Below are 21,735 nucleotides of genomic sequence, written 5' to 3' on the forward strand. Positions count from 1 at the left end.
TGTTGCAGTAAGAGACAGACGGACAGATAGACCTATTATTTTTGCATCGATATTAAAGGCTGGAATATAAAAAACCTGACGGCAGCACTTCTACGTTTTATATTGCAACATTCTCTACACTTACTTTACGATACCTACCAGTCATATTGACAACGGTGTCGGTGATGTTATTTAAATAAATATTTTGTAATCCCTCTGACTTTTTCTATGAAAAATACTTTTATACATTGTGGATTAGTTTCCTTTCAAGGCTAAGGATAGTCTACGGCATTTTAACGCACAAAAACAAAAAATACCACGCGCAAACAACTTTAAACTTTGACAGCAATAGACAGATGACATTTGAATTTAGTGTTACCAGAGTGTGTGAGGTTTTTTATAATTCTGGTCAGCCTTTAGTATGACTATAGATTTTCGGAAGCCCAGGAGGCTACAACTCAGTCGCTAACGCATCTACTAGCTTCGGCTATCACCCGTCACCTATCACTATCACGTAGAACACTAATCATGAACTAGATTAAGCGTGTCCATTTAATAAGTAGCTATCAATTACCCATGTCCCTGATAAAATTAGCGATAACATTTCGGCAGTACCGTACCTGCCGCCGTCATGTGTGCGTGTCGGCAAAAGAAGTCCTTCTTCATCGAAGACATACTGAAAGATGCGAAGAAATCATACAAGAATATCAGCAGTGAACCCACTGAGCCACTAACATGCACAGCTCAGGAAAACCCAGTGAAATACGAGGGTGATGACTTGAAAGATGTTCGGAGCGAAAGAGAAGTCCGATTTGACGTGATGTGTGAAGTAGATAAAGAGCTCGAATATGCGAAAATTAATCTGGAACATAGGAGGAATACTTTCCCGCTTTATCCCACTGCTTTAAAGCCAAGTTTCCCTTGGCCACCATACAGGAAAGAAGTATTTGAAAGGCAGTTTAACTACTACAGTGACACGACATTGAATTCTGATCATATTTTGAGGACACAGTTGGCAGCTAACAGATTTGTACCACCTTACGTGAGGCAGCCTTACGGATATGAACGAGGTGAGGATTATTACTGTTTTTGTTTGGGTTTTTGTCAGGGAACATAAGAAATATGTTTGAATTCATATTAAGAAAAAGGTTCCGTCAGCTTTTTGATGATGCTGCCAATGTCGAGGTTGACTCACACTCGGTATGTAGACGACCTCTTTGGACGGTATTGTGCTAATTCTTGACTAAAAGGAATACCTTGGAAGGGCTCTCGCCCTTTCTGAATACACATAGAGAGAGAGAGAGAGAGAGAGAGAGACTTATAAATGTTAGCTGTCTGTCTTACACAACACGTATCGGGCTAACAGGATAAACGGTTGTTGTTTATTGATATTGACCTCCGCAAAGTAATACTTGGATTTATGATCTCAAGGTAGTTAATGTTTGTGAACTACCCGATCAGCGGGGCGGGCGGCGAGGCGAGCGTTTTCACAAATACACGCGTTATCTTTTTTACTCCTGTCATAAAAAGCATGTGGTTGTCCTTTTCTTCGATGTCATGTGACACCAGAGACAACAATTGTCATCCTTTTTACGCTTTATTTTCGGTGCGTGCTTCAATTTCAAACCCCCTCCCCCCCTCCACAGACGAACTGCTCGCTTGAAAGTTCGAGGTAAGTACATAAAAACGAAAACTATTACAGCTTAGGTTTTTTAGTTAGTAAGTAATGTACCATCAAAACTTAATTTCGCATGCTCAATCAACACACACTTGATCGATTTTTTGTCTCTCGTGTATGACAGTGATAGAAAAAGACGATTAATGCGAATCGTAATTGCGAACGCGGTAAACAGCACGACCTCCTTATCTCATGGGATATTTTAACGACCCAGCGTAGACGTGGGGCAATCGAACCATTTCAATGATAACATGATTAATTAATCTTTAGAAAAATCTCGATATCATGATTAATATTGATTGCAAGTCATTGAGCTTATGACGATAATGAGATCATTAAATACGCAGTGTTTATCTAGATAAGAAGATGTTGAGTTTTTTGCCAAATAAGGTGTTTAAGCTACATTGCATTAACTTCATCATCATCATCATCATCATCTCACAATGAGAGGGCTTGGGCCGTAGTTCGCACGAGGGCCTAGTGCGGATTGGGAACTTCACACACACCATTGAATTGCTTCGCTGGTTTGCGCAGGTTTCCTCGCGATGTTTCCTTCGCCGTAAAGCTTGTGGTAAATTTAAATTGTCATTTCGCACTTGAATTTTGAAAAACTCAGAGGTGCGAGCCGGGGTTTGAACCGATGATCCTCTGCTTGAGAAGCGACAGAATGCGTTTACTTATCTAGATAAATTTACCAAATTATTCAACCGGATATGGGTGAAGACCAAAAAGTTGCACAGCGTTAAAGCTGCGTTAGCTAGCACGTAGTTTTAATTTCCATTAACTTTTTCCATTGTGACACGAAAATTAATCATACCTTTGTATGGATAATTATCGTGTCACAATGGAAAAGTTAATGGACATTAAAACTACGTGCTAACGCAGCTTTAACGCTGTGCAACTTTTTGGTCTTCAATATCTGATTGGATAGAGACCTTGACTACAAAGCTGACGTCGCTGGTTCGATCTAAATTAAAAAAAAAACCGTTTATTTTTAGAGTTCTGCACCTCAGCTGACAAAAACGGGAGCAAAGCAAACTTGTTTGTTCCGCGTAGCAAAATTCCCAGCCACATTTTTCCCACTAACATTTGTTTTCGTTCACCATTCGCATGACAGACGCTACTTTACAAATACAAAATACAAATACAAATATGTTTAACATAGGTGAAAACAGGTGGTTAGAAATGACAGATAATTTCCCCAATGAATTTTTATTTCAATCTTTTTTTACAGATTATAAGGGTTTGCTTCCAGTTATACAGATTCCCAATTGTACGGATTGCCATTTCTAGGGAATCCCAATTCTAAATATTGCCACTTGTACAGATTCACAAATGTACAAAAAAATATATAGCTGTCGGGTTTTGATATTTTTAAACATACGCTGAAAAATTAACCCTTTTTCGGGCAGTCGAGTAAAAACTAAGAATTATTTAATGAAAAAGAACTTAGAATATCTATGATTTATTAATTTCCAATATTAATTTCTAAAATTTCAAAACATGACTCGCTCATCTAGGTCATAAATGTCATTAAATGACGGCGACCCTGGCTAATATTATAATAATTATAATTATAACTATTTATTGAGGATTCGATTTGTAGCATTCGAAGATGGCGGATGTAGACAATATCTAATTTTACTATTACTGTTTCTTTGGCTAGTACAAGTATAATTTTGATAGTGTTTTATGCGGCGATTAACCTTAACAGTGAACAGTGATCCCAAAATTCTATATTGCTTTCGTGTCTAACATTTTTTAATGCGCAAGTGGTCTCCACGTGGTTTCTGGAATTTTACTATCAAGTTGCAAAAACTACAATCACCGTACAACGTGCCCCTCAAAGAGAGTTTAACTCGACACTGGCGAAATTGTCCTATTAATTAGGACAGAAAAGCCATATTTTAAAAGAGAAGAACTATTTATTGAAAACGACCACGACGTAACTTTTGCGATTCAGTTCAAGCACGGTTCAGCGACAGCGATACAGACATTTTCATTCACTCACTTCAAGCGGTTTTCTTACCATGACGCTTAACTTGAGTGGGAATTGAATCGCTTCAGTGTCAAATTTAGCGATTCAGTATAAGTTACTCATTCTGTCAATTATTTTGGACTTCTAAGTATTTTACTTGGAATATTTTTTAAACTTCAGCAAATTTTTAACTTTTATTCAAGTTTTATAACTTTTCATAGGTACTCCTCACGACATTGTGCTTCTTAACTCCTCATTGATAAAACTAATTTTTCAGTGAGAAAAGAGACTCGTGGATTAGTGACAGCGTAAACATTATTTGTAATCAGCACAACGGTTGCTAAGAACACGGAATGACATAGTGTTATGGTTTTCCAAAATAAAGAGGTTTTAGTATACAATATTTGGTTTGCATATAGCGGCATCCCTTTCGCGACTTAGCGTTTCAGTTTCGGACCAGAGACAATATCGGTTTTTCATTCACTTGTAAACCATTGAGACTGCTCTGAGAAATAAACATCGTGGTACCAATTTCGATGATTCAGTTTAGGTGCCTAAATTTAACTGCTCTGCGTTTGGATCGTTTATGAAAAGATCATGGTAGGCGCCCAGTACTTCGTAGGTATAGATAGGTACAAGTAATGCCAGAAGGTAAATCCCCTTGTTTTTTGATGCTTGTAAAAACCAAAAGTATCAATAATTTCAAAGAAACTAATAGATAAAATAGAAGTTATTATTACCTTACAACACTTTAAGAGATAATAGTTATCTAAACCAATAAAAAAATGATTATTGGGCTATAGCAACCGATGATAAGACATACTTACAACAATCTTTTCGGATGTACAAGTTATATTATCAAAATCACGAGCATTTTGTCAATTTATAACCTAGATAATATGCACTTCTTTTTACCCGACTGCGAAGAAGGAGGGTTATGTATTTTTACTCGACTGCAGGTGGTAGGACCTAGTGCAAGGTCCGCCCGGATTGCTACCATTATTCTTGCTCGCTAATCCTGCTGTGAAGCAGCAGTGCTTGCACTGTTGTGTTTCGGCGTGGAGAGTAAGACAGCCGGTGAAATTACTGGAACGTGAGGTATCCCATCTTTGGCCTCTAGGTTGGCAACGCGTCTGCAATGGGCGGTGGTGATCTCTTACCATCAGGAGACCCACTTGCTCGTTTTCCATCCAGTCGTATAAAAAAAATGATTTGAGGGTTATGTGATTGACGCGTATGTATGTATGTATGTCTATTCCTATGTCCTCTCGTAACTACTCAACGGCTGAACCGATTTTGATAAATGATACGTCATTGGATTCGTCTTGATAACACGAGTGACACTGGGTACATGAAATTCTTGAAAAATCTAAATGACTGATTATTGGCGCCAAATTGTAAGTTTTCAAAAAATGTTTTTTATTCTAACCTATCGAGGAGTATCAAATGAAAGCTAATAAGTAGCCCATTCTAAATATATATGGGTTATAATAATTTTAATCTTCCATTTTCACAGAACTATTAAAAAAGTGTGAAATAAAACAATAAATTTAAAAAATCAAAAAACAAGTCTAGTGGGCTAGATCTTTGTTAAGTAGCTAACTTAAAATTCAACAGTCGGGACCCATTTACATCGTAACACTCAAAAATTCCTACCTAATGGGTCCCGACTGTTGAACTTTAATTCAGCTACTTAACAAAGTTCTAGCCCACTAGACTAGTTTTCTTCTTTTTAGTATTTTTAAGGCAGTCGGTTTTTTTTTCATTTATTGTTTTATTAACAAGAATCCCAAGTAGCCTAGTGGTTTGACCTATGGTCTCCAAAGCAGAAGGCCGTGGGTTCAAACCCGGACCTCTGAGTTTTTCAGAATTTGTGTGCGAAATCACTGTAGAAAATAATTTGAAAATGTCAATTAGAAATCTCTGTCTACTCAGGTGCGACCAAACCACGGTAACGGTACGGAATCGCAGTGACGCATCGTATGCGGAACGTTTTTTTTGCATGCTTTCCGTATTTTAAGCAGCGGTGTGGAGAGCATGCGATTAAACCGGCCAAGAGCGTGTCAGACACGCCCAAAATAGGGTTCCGTAGCCATTACGAAAAAATTAAGTAATATATTTCTAAGGATTTCGTATTTTATGCGGAATCTTCCAAGTTTAGGTATATTTTATACCTTACGCTGCTATTTACTCTTAAACTACTAATAATTCTCAAGAAAACTTAACCGTTATAGTTTTCCTTGTAAGTTTGATATACTTACTACCATCCTGAACTTTTTCTAATTTTTCCACCCACCGGTTTAGATTTTAATGAAAATTTGCACTTTCAAGTTGAATATTTTGCAAACAAATCACTGAATCGAAAAATCATTTTAGCAACCCCTAATGGTTTTAAAAGACCTATCCAACGATGCCCCACACTAGAAGTTTGGATGAGAAAAAAAAATCTCTGGTGGAAACAGCTGAGCGGAGCGAGGCGAGGTAAATGAAGCATTTCTATTAGTTAATGAAAAACATATTCCTCGCAACACATCCTCGCATCTCTGGTGGAAACGCTGCTTTATGCGCGTTACATTCCGTGCCTGGGACGTTTCTATTACGGTCTTGGTATTGTACAGAGTAGTGGGTAGAGACCTTAATGCAGGTGACTGTACAGATAAAATAATCAGATGATTGAAAAAAATATTATTGACACGATGCGATAAACGTAATGCCATTAAATATTATCGTTATCTGTTATATCGTTAGAAAAATAAATTAGGTGTTGTGCTGATAGTTCGTTGTTGACTGTAGAAGATAAAGTAAACTACGCCCTAAAGCTTAAAGGAAACATAGCTAAGAATGTTTCATTTGCCAAACCGTTTCATTTCCCAACTCAGGATTCTCTCTGAAGCCAACCATAATTTTCAGAGGTTTCCTAAAACAAACCTAACCTAACAGACTGTGTCTATAAAAGCATAAGAAAATACACTGATAATAAATTTTTGGTTTCGGATAAAATTAAGTTGGGAATTGTAACAGCAAATGAAACATTTATCAAACAATAATTCAGCAAAAAGGCAGTTCTGCCGTTCAAGACACACACACACACACACACACACACACACACACACACACACGCACACACGCACACGCACACGCACACGCACGCACGCACGCACGCACGCACGCAATAAGCAATCAAATTAGGATTGTTTTTTGGAATGTTTTTGTTACAAAAAGACTTCAGTTTGTATTTTCGTTGAATACCAGAGTAGTAAGAGCTTTACTCCAGTACAGCTTAAAAATTAACGTGCTAAGATTGGTTTTTTGGAATCTTTTTGTATTTTTTATTTCAATTCCAAATTTTTACTTTTACGGCATCCCGTAAAACCGAAATTGAAAATACAAACTGAAACATAGATGCACAGAAAAAACAGAAAAATAAGACCATCACTGGGAATCGAACCAGGAATGACCATCAGTGGTGTAGCGGTATAGCACGCGGTACGGATTACCGAGGACCTGGGTTCGATTCCCAGTGATGGTCTTATTTTTCTGTTTTTTTCTGTGCATCTATATTTCAGTTTGTATTTTCAATTAACGTGCTCGTGCTTGGACGTGGTTGCTATGAGGATTTTCGCAGGAGCTGGTAGACCTTCAACAATAGCTTTTTTTTGCAGACCTTTACTTTGACAAGTTCGTGCGTAACATTCTGTAGAACCCTGTCGGAGACAGCATTTTCCGCACTTATCAAAACCTTGATAACGGTAGCAGAGGCTCTCTGCGACAGAGTTCCATTCCACCAAGTGTCACGAACTTGTCAAGGTATAGTTACGGTAAGATTAACGATTAAATAATTACATATCCAAATCAGAATTTAGCTACTCCTTGCGCCATCTAGTGAGCAAATATAGAAACTCCGACCGAATTCTACGCGGCGCTATCGAAGTTATTCAACTCGGACGCATATTATACAACTTCGGACCCTCTTCCTTCGAACTTTGGTCCCCAGGCACAACACCTACCTGAAGAGATAACTCTATTGTGGACTCTCTTCCTCAAGAAAGTTACTCGATAGCGATCTCTTTTGTTGGTAGCCACAAGCATAGTAAAATAGGAGCAGTAAGTTCAGTACAAACAAAAGTAATCAGCCTACAGCAGTCCACTGCTGGACATAGGCCTCTTCCATGGCGCGCCACAACACTGTCTCCAGCTCCTCGCATCCATCCGCCGCCAGCGATCCTCTTAAGGTCGTCCGTCCACCGTGCCCCAGGACGCCCTACACTACGTTTTCCCGTCCGTGGTCTCCATTCGAGGACTCGTCTGCTCCACAAAAGTACATCGCGCGACTTAAATGTGCGAACCGTTTGGCCATGCCATACCTTGATGTTCTAATATCGTACCTGTTCGCAGTGTCCCCGGCGTGGTGCACAACATGGTGGGGCCTGGGGGGGCGTCGCAAGGGGGGCCAGGTGCGGTTCAGTGCGTCGCAGACGACAGCGCTGGAGCGGCGGTTCGGGGCCAGCAAGTATCTGAGCCCGGACGAGCGACGTGCGTTAGCGGCTAGCTTGCGACTCAGTGACAGACAGGTACGTAGGTACCCCCCCCCCCCCCCCTAGACTAGTGGTTAGACAACCTGACCGGTTCGATACCGGGGCAAATGTATTGTACTTATTGTATATTTCTTTATATATCCTACTTCCTACGCCTACTAATAATATAATGTGAAGTTTGGATTTTGGATGTTTTTTACTCAATCACGCAATAACGGCTCAACCGATTTAAACGAAATTCGGTATACGGATAGTTTGAGTCGCGGGCAAGGATATAGGATAGTTTTTATCCCGGAAAAATGCATATTGATAAGCGAACTCTACGCGGACAGAGTAGCGGGCAACAGCTAGCTGTACATAAACACCATGAAATTAACAGATAATAAGATAATATGACGTACAAAGACGAACTTATCCCTTAAAGGGATCTCTTCCAGTTAACCTTTGAACGATTGACAGGATATCAGAAGTTTTCTGATAATCTAACCCCCTTTTTCGCCATCCATGGCGCATTAATTAAATTTATCTGACGGATAAATGTGATGCCTTCTCTGTTTGGTTTGTTCGAATAGACGGAGACGGCATCACATTTATCCGTCAAATAAAATTAATCAGTGTGTGGTGGAACAGCAGAAACCCTCATTGAATTTGAAACCAGAGCAGAGGCCGTGTGTCTAAAGCCCGTAAAGCCAACGAGTTTGTAGTGGTCAATCGAGCTACGTAATGTAATGCAACTTGCACGATTTTTCTTGCAAGTCTAAACTCGGCTTAAGGCCTCAGTTTCGAATAATTTATTGAATCAGGCGTTACTTTGCGGAGGTCCATATCAATGAACTAAAAGAATTTCCTTGCTCACCCGCGACCTTACGATAGCTAAGCTTATGCAAAATATGCGTGTTCAAGCAGTTCCTCCACCTCCACACTGTAAGAACACACACAAATCACACAAACCCATCTATCACCACCACCACACTACACTGACGCGTTTCGAACTCAACCAGAGCTCATCTTCAGAGTGACACAACCGTACACCATGCTACCAGTTTTTTTTTTTTTTTTTTTGGCTATGTCTATAGATTGAGCCAGCGTCATGTCGATTTATTGGTTAAAAATACAGAAACGAAGGAGAAAAGCATTTTTACAATGGAAATCAGTTGCTATTCCTGAAAAGAAAAAGGGTAAACAAAAAAGCCACAACAAAGCAGGAAAAAAAGGTAGCTAAGTAACTACCAGTTGTTAGACTAACGAACCACAACCACCCTTTTTAATTTGTCACTGTATCTCCCCAAGTACCCACATATGTTTTATGAAACAAAACAAAACTACCCACAAATTATTAATATTTTTTTTTAACCGTCCTTCAAAACTACCTTGATTTTTATTTATTTACTGTCAAGGCATGTTTTATTAACTACCATTGCTGAAATTAGATCCAAGCCGTAGCAAGGGGCCTCAGTTTCGAATCTGTTAGTCTAAGACTGTGTAAAAATTGAGCACTAAATCCTTTTCAGGTAAAAACCTGGTTCCAAAACCGCCGCGCCAAGTGGCGCCGGTTAACGCCAGACTCGTCCGACCTGGGCAGTCCGGCGACCGAGGACGACGACAGCGACGTGCTCGCGGACGACAGCTGATTCAGAACGACAATATAACAATTGGCACGCAAGCTGGAGTTTTATTTGACGTACCTACCCACACACACACACAAACATCACGCCTGTATTCCCAAATGGGGTAGGCAGAGCACACGAAACGTTACCGCTTCGGAGCCACTTTTAGCAATTTTAGGTTTAAAGATTGACAAAAAAGGTACAATAGTGACAGGTTGCTAGCCTGCCGCCTACGGTATACCTTAACCTACCCATACCTTGACGTACCCATTTATATATAACAAGGGGTTTTTTTAACCCCCGACGCAAAAAGAGGGGTGTTATAAGTTTGAGCGCTGTGTCTGTATGTCTGTTTTTTTTAATATGAAAGCAGGTTTTCTAGCGATTGTTCTTAGACATGTTTTATCACAATCGGTGCAGCCGTTATTGAAATGTTGAACTTTGAAGTGACAATGTCGGGGTTTTCCAATTTTTTGTTGGTTAGTTTTCTAGAAAGTTTGGATGGAATGCAACTATATCTTCTGCATTTCTCCGCTCCGCTCCGCCTCCGCTTCAATGGGAGCGCACTCTAACGCTGACTAAGCAGTTGCTAATCTCCAATACCCCAATGTCACACAGACACGTCACCACGCGTGTACAATATAAAAACAATTGTCCCCGATAAAACCAAATCAACAGCACCTTAGTATTAAACAACCAATAACACCAAATGAACCGATAATCCCCAATAATCCGTAATCCAATACAGATAAATAATACTCAATCAAGATAATTTTCGAAAAATACTTTTTATTTCATACAAAAACAAGTTTAAGGGGCAACCTCAAAACAAACAACACCATTAAAAATTGGAGTATTTAAAAAGTAATAAATAAACTCTCTATTTACAACTTAATCTACACTTAAATTTAGGCTCTTATGCTTGGGGGTTATTTTTAGAAAGATAGAACACGATATAGGACGTGATTTAGGCTTCCGGGTTCCGTACCTATAGGGTAGTATCTTTAGACGATAATAGAATATACTGTATTTTGATTCTGCAGGTACCTAAACATTTATAGAGGTTCGAAATTCACACGATTATACATAGAAAGAAATACTAACGTGTGACGTCACACGCCTATAGGCATACCTACTGCATAAAAAATAGTTTAGTAAGAGAAAGAGAGATTTAAAAAAATACTATAAATTAAACTTTCAACAGATTTTTTCCTTTATATACGGAACCCTTTAAGTGAAAGAACTTGCACTTCCCCAGTTTTTTTACCAGGTTTAAGTAAACCACCCTAATTATCACTTATATTTTCAATAAATTCTGAATTTTATACAAATTAATAAACATAAAAAGTTAATAATAATAATAAGACACTGCTGTACAAAATTTACACACCTCGGCCTACCTCAGTAAGATCTAAGTTATACTGTGTACAAATTATTTCAATTAGTTCCTGACACCTCAGATTCTCATTTCGCCGGATTCTTGTTTCGTCGAAATTTTTCAGTTCCAGAAAATCAAACAAATCTGGAAATATCGAATAATGATCTTATATAGTTATTCAATTAATCACCTAATAACCGGTGAAGCTAGCCTCTTTATAAAAAGCTAATATCTTTATAACAAGAAACCGCCGAAACAAAAACTGACAAATCGGAAGCTATTTTGTTACCAATCTTTTTTATTTAGCACTACTCATAAGAAGGCTTTGAAATAACCTTAACTAATAAAAACGTGACATATATTATATTGTAGAATATTTTTTATGCAAATGTCATTTGTGCTTTATAATTATCACATTGAGTGAGTTTCCTAAAGTTCATATAAAATAGACACTAATCCGCAACATGTTTTAAACACACTAACTTACATACAGTACAATTTTGTTATTCTGACTTTAGCAAAAAAGTGACTGAGAAAATAATGCTTTCTTAATGAGCTAGTTAGTGAGACAAGTTAAATCCACAGCTTTAATTAGAGGTCAACGAGTGGACTAATCACAGCACGCCTTTGTTGGCACTGCGAAATAAAGTCTGACCAGCAAATTGTGGCAGGAGCAATGAAAAAAAAAACCTCCTTCTGGCAACCCTAAAAATCAGTTCGGTGAGCAGCAATGTAAATCAAAACTGAAATTGCAATAAATGTAAAACTAAATATTCACATTCAAACGAATACGCGAACAATATTGAAAATGCAAGAAAAAGAGGAAATTGCAAGTATAAATGATGACTTGTAGAGTTTGAATTTCTTGAGCCAGATTCTGAATGAATTAGAATCAATGTTTAATAATAAAATCCATGCTGTCTCATTCATTTCCATTTCATTTGTAATGTAAGTAATGTACGTATATATGTAATGTATGTGTGTATGGGAACGTTTCGCGATTTCGCATATTGTTTTTTTTTGTGTATTTTTATTCTATGTTTTATTTACTTAATGTGCTAAGAGCGAATAAAATATTTCTATTTCTAATATTTACGAGGACGTGTGTGCCCCCTGTAACATATTTGTGACAGATATTTTTTTAACTGTGAAACGTGTTGCCAGTGTTATTTTTTTAATTTGCCGCCATTCCATGCTGCCACGATTCGCTGATCCTACTCTACTACTTTTTTTTTAATTCGTAACCACGGCAAAAGGTGAGAACAAAGCAGTGGCTGTTTAAAAGCGGTTTTTGTGGTCTTCGAAATAGAAGGCAATATTGCTTCAGTGTGCAGTGTGCACAGATAGTACGGAAATTTACAAAAACGTTTACTGAACGCTTGTAGTCTATACAGGCTCAGATTGCAATATTTAGCATTCAGCGTTTTTTAAACGCGCCGTCTACGCGCATTTGTATCAATACAGACGCGATACGCACGCGAATTGAAACCTTTTCAAAGAAAAAGTCATTACGATTTTCCTTGTTAGATGTCTCTATGACGTTTACTGTGAAATGATTCCATGGTGGCTCATGAATTAAACTCCTTGACCGTATGGCTGCTCTATTGAAAGTAAAAAACGGTAAGTTTAAAAAACGCGGTGTACAAGTCACCAAAAATCTTACAATTTTCGTTATTCATACAGAATATAATACATTTCATGACATATTGCACATCTACCCCACGGTTTATCTATATCGGCCTATTTAAACTAAGTAGGTATATTACAATAATACAATAATATTAACAGTACTATTGTCTCTTTCTACATACGTCATCAGAGCAGAAAAGCACTGTAAATATTACTGTCATAAAATAACATTTTACATAGATTCGTCTTTTGAGTAAAGTGTGCTAACATTAATTGACATTTGTCATGTCTTCTCGCTCACAGATATAATTTAAAGTGAGCCTTCCTAGTCGCAGTAGAGGGCATTTGGACATGATTACGCGTTTTCTCTTTCCATTGCGTGTGGTGTGAAGTAAGCACTGTGCGACGAACGTCTCACCCGCGCAACGAACAGAGAACACTAAGAGTTTGCGTACAAAGTTTATTTTTTCTTGCGGAACTTTGCTGTGTGAAATTCTGCTCTACAGTCACATGTTCATTACTAGCAAATAAGAGGAAAGATCACGGGAATTAATACCTCCTTGACAGTAGACATGGGTATTATTTGAATAAGTTTTTGTCCGAATAATTATTCGAATAAACGATAAGTCACGATTTTTTCGTGAATCATTTTACTGTGAGTAATTTATGACCAAATAAATCATACAATCACTTTTCAAATGACGAGTGATTTATTTTATATGTTATTTTAATCGGATAAATTCAAGAAAAATATTTAAGTTTTTTTGGTAATTCCATGCAAATAATAATTTCACGAATGATTCGGTCATTCTTATTCGTTATTCGAATATATTTTGCCCATGTGACCCATTTTGACCATGTGGGGGTCGAAATTCCTCAAACTTTGGGACAAGCTTAGCATTACTATTTAGCAACATAATTTATTCAATGGAGCAAAAACTTTTTTCACTAACAAACTCCGTGTGACAAAGGAGTTAGAATTAGAACATAACGAAAACGCCTAAAGTCTAATTATGTCAACTCCTGCTTGCTCCCATACATTGTGCCAGTGTCGTGTCTTCTCATATATTGTGACGTATTGCCTGATGTTTTTTAACATGCATTTTATGCGTCCATTCGTTGTTCAAATTGTATAAATATAAAACAAGTCGCTTTTGGGTTCGTTCAAAATTAGTTTTTCCGCCATGCAACGCCCGGTTTCCTGTTGCCGGTTCGCTATAACCAAATGTCATAATACCAAGCACCTAGTATGCCGCAATGTCAAAACAGATTAGTTTCAAAATGTCCAAAATTTGAAATGACTTACACCTACTTCTTAACACACCGTAATCTTGGCACCACTGTAATTCAAATTAACTTGATACAGAATGTCTCAAGATTTAAAACATACAATCATCAAAATACCTAAATTTCGTACTGAGCTGCTATGGAAAAATGTCTTAATTTCGAAATCACTGTGTTTCATAAATATAGCGATTATCAACTTGGATGTCATCCAATTTTATCTTGTTACTATTTTTACCATAAATACCTACGATCGAAAAATTAGTACCCAGTCCAAATTTTTAAGGTATTGTGTTGTGTATGAGACGGAGTCATTGTGATCTTTGGGCCATTTAAAGATACTTTTGAATTTTGGTAATTTTATTATGAAACTAATACATCTTCAGTCTTAACTTTATGAGCGCCACGGACACCAAAACGCGACAGCTGAAAATCGTGCCATAGGTACCATCAGCCAAATATATGGTCTACCACCCTAAAGTTGATAATCGTTTGCACGTCATAAAACAATAATGCCAATAGACGTGTTTGTCAACTTGAAAACTCGACTTTAGCGACATATTCATTTGATAGGAACTTGTTTAAAAATTGATAGACCACTTATTTGGCTGATGGTACCATGTCGGCATTACGTGGCACCTATGGAGCGATTTTCCAATTATTATTTTTTGTCGTCTGTGGCGTTCAAAAGGTTAATAATATTAAATATAATGACCCGGATAACTCACGTCTTAAATCGAGTTTAAGCTCGACATGTTTCGACATGAGTCGCGTTGCTCCGAAGACGAAGGGCTACGGATTAGCCCGAAACATGTCGAGCTAAACTCGATTTAAGACGTGAGTTATCCGGGTCATTATATTTAATATGAGTGAGTCTCACGGTAGTTTCATGTTCAAAATTGCTAATCTTTACGGAGAGGTTTAATAGTTCGATATTTGAAGGAGTTGCTCTTTATACCAATTATATATTTCGGATATCGGATGTAATGTGCAAAGGTAATTATGTCATTTTGTTATACAGAAAATAAATCAATTTGAGATTTTTGTCATTTTGTAACTAAACTCCAATTCAATAGAATCTGACAATCCTGTAGACACTTCCAGCCTACTAATATAAACACCGGGCTGCCTAAGGCTTTGTGATGTGACTATTATTCTTTTTTGATTCCTTTTAGATGATAATTGCAACAACAGGGACATATATAATCAAGTGTGCCCACGATAGGGTGTCTTAAATATGTAGAAAATTGTCAGATTCTATTGAATTGTACTTTAATCTGTTGTGACGTTGCGTCGTACTAAGAACATGGTATTATGTATTTGGTTGTAGCGAGCCGGTAACGGGTTACTGACATGTGGAACATCGCTAGATGGCGTTAGGATCGCGAGGTCCGTTTGACGTTACAGCCTTGGGATTGGCTCATTTAGTTCAACCAATCACAAACGCGACGCAAATGTCAAAGTTGTCAAACGGACCTCACGATTCTAGCGCCATCTAGCCAGTCACAGAAACCTTAATTACGAACCAAACTTATAGTCTGTCAAAAAAGAGAAGAAATTAAAAAGTGGCAACACTGTAGTGTCATCCCTTTCAAACCCTGTCAAACCAAAAAGGGAGGACACTACAGTGTTGCCACTTTTTAATTTCTTCTCTTTTTTGACAGACTGTAGTTATTTTATTATACACAAGTCACTAATGGCAACACTAGATGCCGCAATTTTATACTTCGTTTTTTTAGCATTAGTAAAAGGGTAAACAATCTTGACGAGTCTTTTTATTGAAAAACGTTTTCAAAAAATCAGCAACTATTACTTATGATACCGAGAGAATGTAAATAATAATAATAATTTATTTCTGACATAATCCATAGCGGCATAAGCATAAGGGTGAAGACCAAAAAGTTGCACACCATTAATCAATCATACATTTGTATGGATAATTTTCGTGTCACAATGGAAAAAGTTAATGGAAATTAAAACTATGTGCTAACGCAGCTTTAACAGTGTGCAACTTTTTGGTCTTCACCCATAACCATAAATGATCATATGCCCTTGCTAATTGTTATTATTTGCTGTGACTTATTTTTCAAAAGTATTTTTCAATAAAAAGACACGTCGACAATCGCTTACTTCTTTCTCATTCTAAAAAAAACGAAGTATAACTTCAGTGACATATGAAATGTAACTTAAATAACGTATAATGGAACGTAAATAAGCCGAGATGTTGATGATATTAATTAAATTATGAATGAGTAACATATGCTGAAACATGCCGGAATAATTTTGAGTGTATACGTTCAAGGCACTAAATAAACTGAAGGGCATCGATCGCTGCCACGAATAACCGGTGTAGAGGCAACACGAACCATTCCGTCACAAGCCAGCGCACGCACTAGCACCGGGAGCCCTATTCGGCTTTCCTGTGCGCGCCGCGCGCGCGCCACGCCTTCAGCAGGTTCAGGGAGAAATACAACTGGAACACGTGCACCTGGGACGCCAGCAGCACGAACAGGTACCAGAGCAGGCCGTAGGGGAGGCCCTGGAAAATTAAAAAAAAATATAGGAAATCTCAAGCAGAGGGTCGTGGGTTCAAACCCCGGCTCGCACCTCTGAGTTTTTCGAAATTCATGTGCGGAATTACATTTGAAATTTACCACGAGCTTTGCGGTGAAGGAAAACATCGTGAGGAAACCTGTACAAACCTGCGAAGCAATTCAATGGTGCGTGTGAAGTTCCCAATCCGCACTGGGCCCGCGTGGGAACTACGGCCCAAGCCCTCTTGTTCTGAGAGGAGGCCTGTGCCCAGCAGTGGGACGTATATAGGCTGGGATGGGGGGATGATGATATAGGAAATAGAACATTATAAAATAAGCAATGATGGACCAATGGCCAATAAGTGGCCATAACATTTCCACATTTGGATAGCTATGGACAACCATTGCACCAGAAATGACTCGCAGTGAAGCTCCCCCCCTTTTTGTCTGAGCCGAGGACCCAAATCACGCACAAAACGCTTTACATGGAATTATTAATCGGAATATTTTATTTGAATAAGAATACTGCTTTCAGGGTACGTTCCGGACACATCCCAACAAACAAATTCTTACACATGATGAGAGTTAAACCATCACCTCTGTGTGAGATTTGCTGGAAGGTAGATGACTTGTCCCATTTGTTGTTGGAATGTGCTCGGAACTCAGACTTGAGGAGAAGGGTACTTGGGGGTTTGGGCCCCATGCACAATGGCCAGGTCAATTGTTGGCTCTAGAGCCAACATCTGACAAAGCCATTTGCATTTACCAATTTTTTAATATGTCCCTTGCGTAGGAAAAATGAGCGAGCACCCATGAGGCTGACATGATCACCTGGAGTGTTCAAAGCCTCAAAAAAAAAAAAAAAAAAAAAGAATTCATTCCATAATTTTATTTGTCACTCACGAATAATTTGGTTATTCGTTCTTATTGACTTGAAATTCAATATAAATATGTAGCATAGATGCAAAGAGCACAACCAGCAAAAACAGCTTGCACTGAAAATGAAATTCTTATGATGAACTTTACGGACACATCCCAAAAACTTAACCTAAAATTCTCACCTGCCACAACTCCACCTCAACCTCGGAGCTGTCATCCTCATCCTCATCCCTGGAGAGATACCTCCACACGTCTCCGCAGTAGTAGATCACGCAGTACAGCAAGGGTCCGAAGCCTAACACCCCGATGCCATACACATAGCGCCGGAGCTGGCGGATGTTGTTCCTTTTGATGGCGGAGAGGCCCAAGAAGGAGAGTAGGAGGGACAGGGACCAGATATACTCCCACCAGAGGGGCTGGAATTCAATAAGGAGATTTTAATTTGATAGCCTTTTGTGGGCCAACATTTGTATGTACTTATGTATGTATATTGTACATAAAACACAAAAATAATACAAAAAGAAAACAACAAAACAAAAGAGTACAAAGGCGAACTTATCCCTAAAGGGATCTTTTCAAGCTAACCTAACCATTTGGTTCTGATCTGCATTGGTGATTGCTCACTTCAAATATAGTACATTAGATTATTTGTGTTAAATATTGTATTGTTAAATTAAATATAAAAATTGTATGATGTAAATACTCGTCAACAGAAATTTCTTCAATATGGTGGTAAATTTTTTGATATCATGTTAGGGACTAAATTTAATAAAGATAGTTTGATTTTAAACAAAAAGCTTGTATGTACTAAAGATAATATTTACAAAAAATTTAATACCTGTTATTTATATACCGACTCTTACTGGATATTGGCGCTATAAGTATTATGTTGTATAAGTGCGAGACTCATAGTGCACATAATATTATAACAAAGTCTCGGCAAGTATGAAAGCCATTAATATAAAAAAAAGATATCACTTCAAACGCAACTTTTTTTTTTTTTTTTTAATGTTTGGTATTATACTAGATAGATATTAGCATTTTTTTTGTGTTACCTGTGGGATCTGCAACTCCTCAATCTCTAATATAAATATGTCCAGTTTGTCAAGGATGTCTGCAGACAATTTGGCCAGCATCACGAAGAACAAAACATGGTGGAAAAACACGCAGTACTTCAGTCGGGACTTGTTCAATGCACTGGAAATATAAACGAAAATGTTTAGTTTTCATTTTTTTCTCCCCATGATGGTCCTCTTGCAGAAAACCTCTAAACTGTTTAAAAAAAAACTCTTTAATAGGAAAACTCCCTGATTGCTCCATCATCAGATCATGGATGGATGCCATTCCTGGTCAAAGTTTACCCTGAAGGGCTCTACCCACTACACCATAAAATATCATGCCATAACCGTAATAGGAATCTGTCAATAACGGAATGTCAAACGCATACATGACACGCGACAGTGACGGTTGGTCATGGAACATGCTAGTGGGCATAGTATGTATGTATGTATGTAAACTCTTTATTGTACAAAAGAAAATTAACAAAATACACTTGACAAACTTTGAGATACTTGTACAAAGGCGGACTTATCTCTTAAAGGGATCTCTACCAGTCAACCTTTTTATGGATGAGAGGAGCGTAGTCTCATACTTTTCAATACAAATAATATAATTTATTGAATGAGGCGTTACTTTGCGGAGGTCCATATATCAATGAGCTATAACAAATAATTAATTTGCTCACCCCCAACCTTATGATAATGATAGCTATGTTTATGCAAAATTGCAAATAATATATTACTTCACAAATCTGCCCGGGCAGATATTTGTATGAATAATATGAATGTTTGTTCTCAGGACTTGGATGTTTAATATGTATTTATCTATATAATTAAGTTTATCTGTTGCCTAGTATCCATAGTACAAGCTTTGCTTAGTTTGGGACTAGGTCAATTTATGTCAAGTGTCTCATGATATTTTATTTTTATTTAATTAATATACAGGTTGGCAAGTTGAGATGGGGCAGAAAGGGCAGCTACTAGATCCCTTGCTGCTACGCGAAAATGCTCTTAGGAGACCTGTTCTAACTTTTTGAGTGATGACAATCGACATTCACACATTTTTGATAAAATGTACAGTCAGCGAAAAATCAAGAGATCTGACTTTTTTCTTAATGCCAATCGGTCCCATTTCTATAAAGGATTAAAACACTGAGACCAACTGAGGTTAGAGTACTAGAACACCCACAAATCAAAGAAAATCTTTTCCATACAGGTAAAAGAGTTAGTAAAGGTCTCCTAAGAGCATCTCGCGTAGCAGCAAGGGATCTAGTAGCTGCCCTTGCTGCCCCATCTCAACGTTCCAGCCTGTATTTTTGCCTGACAATAACGTTCCACCCTGTATTTTTGCCTGCTATTATGGTCCTGGTATGACATGGTGTAATGGGTAGAGTCCATAACACTATGCTAACAAGCCCAAACACAGCTCTCATAGTTTGTAGAGTTACATAACAGCTCAAACATCCATTTATCTGTATCAATGCAGAAAAAAGTTTTTTTTTTTTTATTCAACTAGATGGCAAACAAGCAAGTGGTTCTCCTGATGGTAAGAGATCACCACCGCCCATAAACATCTGCAACACGAGGGGTATTACCTAGAGGCCTAAGATGGGATACGTCAAGTGCCAGTAATTTCACCAGCTGTCTTACTCTCCACACCGAAACACAACAGTGCAAGCACTGCTGCGTCACGGCAGGATTAGCGAGCAAGATGGTGGTAGCAATCCGGGCGGACCTTGCACAAGGTCCTACCACCTGGAAAAGTTTATAAATATGTAAATGATACTATGCTGTCATAAAAGTCATCAATAACATCATCATCCCATCCTTTACCTATACGTCCCACTGGTGGACACAGGCCTCCTCTCAGGATAAGAGGGCATGTCATAAAATGAATCCAGATTATTTCAGCAGATGGTAGAGCCAGTTCTGATCACCATTCATCATCATAAATTGAATCAAAATTACCAATGAGTTAAATTAAAAGTGTTCTGTAAATAATGATCAAATATTCCAGATTAATTTAAACACACCTTGTTTTAATTTTACTTAAGCTAGCATGGGACGCCTCACTCGAATGAACATTCATTAAAAATGAACAAAATATTAACCATCTGTTTTCACCTTTACTTGCTTACATTTACGACTAACAAACTGGAGGAAGTCCAGTACAGAAGTTACACAAGTGTATGTTTATATTCCATTCATTTATAATATTTAACATACAGACATGCTATGGTGATTGTTTAATAAATATGCCAACTTGAGACATGAATATCAAAATTTCTTTTTCTTTTAGACAATTGTGAGCAGGAAACAATAGTTTTAATTCTTAAAACACAGTTTCGACGAGTAAATTATAAACTATATTTGATTTATTTTCGTTACACTTCTAAGGGCAATGAACATAAAAACTTTAGCAAACTATACTTTGGTTTGATCTACAACACTTGCATTGAATAATTAAAATCAATTGTAGCTAAACAATATAATTTAGATTAATGTTTCAAATAAACTGTCCGAAATGTTTCTGTATCACTTGGCTTCTGTCTAAAAATAATTTCAGTGATCGCGCTGTCCCCTGTCGCAAAGCTACAAGCCCTAACCTTTTACGCGTGTTTTAAGCTTATTGTAGCCGCTTTTAAAGGTTTAATAACCTTTTAAATAACATTTTTATCTCACCTTATTTGATATTGTGCGGCGATCCTTTCCCTATGCTCGAAATCAGCGCCGTTGGTCCCCGTAACCATAACACCGCCTCGCGAAGCCATTTTTGTTACTTAACTATTTATTAACACGACGGAATATACTCTAATAAGTTAGTAGAAATCACTGTATTGACAACATTAAGATAGTATTTTCGTAGAATAGATTTTTCAGTCAATGCATGAATATTTTTGCCAGACGGCCGAAACGAAAGATCGGAAGTATCAGAACTGCCAAAAATGCCAAATGTGCCAACGTTTCAAGGTTTTTGCATTTCGTTCGGAAACATATGAAGTTTCACAATCAATAATTTCAAAAATAAAAAAATATTTATTTACAAATCAAGAATTTGATTACTTTAAATTTGCTATATGCCTTAAGCATTTTTTATTAAAAACAGTGCATGCATATTATAAGGCATACCTTCTTGAAATATTGTCAAACCCGAAACGTTATTTTGTGCTGGCAAGGTTGGTCAAAAACTGTATTT

The 21,735-nt window shown here is 37.7% G+C and overlaps 2 protein-coding genes across 2 annotated transcripts; one reads left to right on the forward strand and one right to left on the reverse strand.

Moving 5' to 3' along the window:
* Nucleotides 1–264: 264 nt before the first annotated feature.
* Nucleotides 265–9,833, forward strand: LOC141439338 (uncharacterized). Its single transcript, XM_074103626.1, has 3 exons — nucleotides 265–1,049; nucleotides 8,031–8,206; nucleotides 9,682–9,833. The coding sequence occupies exons 1-3, from the start codon at nucleotides 611–613 to the stop codon at nucleotides 9,799–9,801; spliced, it is 735 nt and encodes a 244-aa protein (XP_073959727.1). The 5' UTR covers nucleotides 265–610; the 3' UTR covers nucleotides 9,802–9,833.
* Nucleotides 9,834–10,546: 713 nt separating this feature from the next.
* On the reverse strand, nucleotides 10,547–21,492 carry jagn (jagunal). Its single transcript, XM_074103628.1, has 4 exons — nucleotides 21,222–21,492; nucleotides 18,537–18,678; nucleotides 17,664–17,897; nucleotides 10,547–16,607 (listed from the first exon to the last, which is right to left on the reverse strand). The coding sequence occupies exons 1-4, from the start codon at nucleotides 21,308–21,310 to the stop codon at nucleotides 16,476–16,478; spliced, it is 597 nt and encodes a 198-aa protein (XP_073959729.1). The 5' UTR covers nucleotides 21,311–21,492; the 3' UTR covers nucleotides 10,547–16,475.
* Between the last annotated feature and the right edge of the window lie 243 nt (nucleotides 21,493–21,735).

This window comes from Choristoneura fumiferana, chromosome 20 (genome assembly GCF_025370935.1).
Source record: "Choristoneura fumiferana chromosome 20, NRCan_CFum_1, whole genome shotgun sequence".
Classification (NCBI taxonomy): Eukaryota; Metazoa; Arthropoda; class Insecta; order Lepidoptera; family Tortricidae; genus Choristoneura; species Choristoneura fumiferana.

Excerpts from the sequence above, each read along its gene's own strand:
- LOC141439338 (XM_074103626.1), top strand. The coding sequence starts at position 611 with ATGTGTGCGTGTCGGCAAAAGAAGTCCTTCTTCATCGAAGACATACTG. Across the intron at positions 1,050-8,030 it reads GCCTTACGGATATGAACGAG|TGTCCCCGGCGTGGTGCACA; the intron begins GTGAGGATTATT and ends ACCTGTTCGCAG. Across the intron at positions 8,207-9,681 it reads TGCGACTCAGTGACAGACAG|GTAAAAACCTGGTTCCAAAA; the intron begins GTACGTAGGTAC and ends AATCCTTTTCAG.
- jagn (XM_074103628.1), bottom strand. The coding sequence starts at position 21,310 with ATGGCTTCGCGAGGCGGTGTTATGGTTACGGGGACCAACGGCGCTGAT. Across the intron at positions 18,679-21,221 it reads GCCGCACAATATCAAATAAG|TGCATTGAACAAGTCCCGAC; the intron begins GTGAGATAAAAA and ends TTATATTTCCAG. Across the intron at positions 16,608-17,663 it reads TTGAGGTGGAGTTGTGGCAG|GGCCTCCCCTACGGCCTGCT; the intron begins GTGAGAATTTTA and ends TTAATTTTCCAG.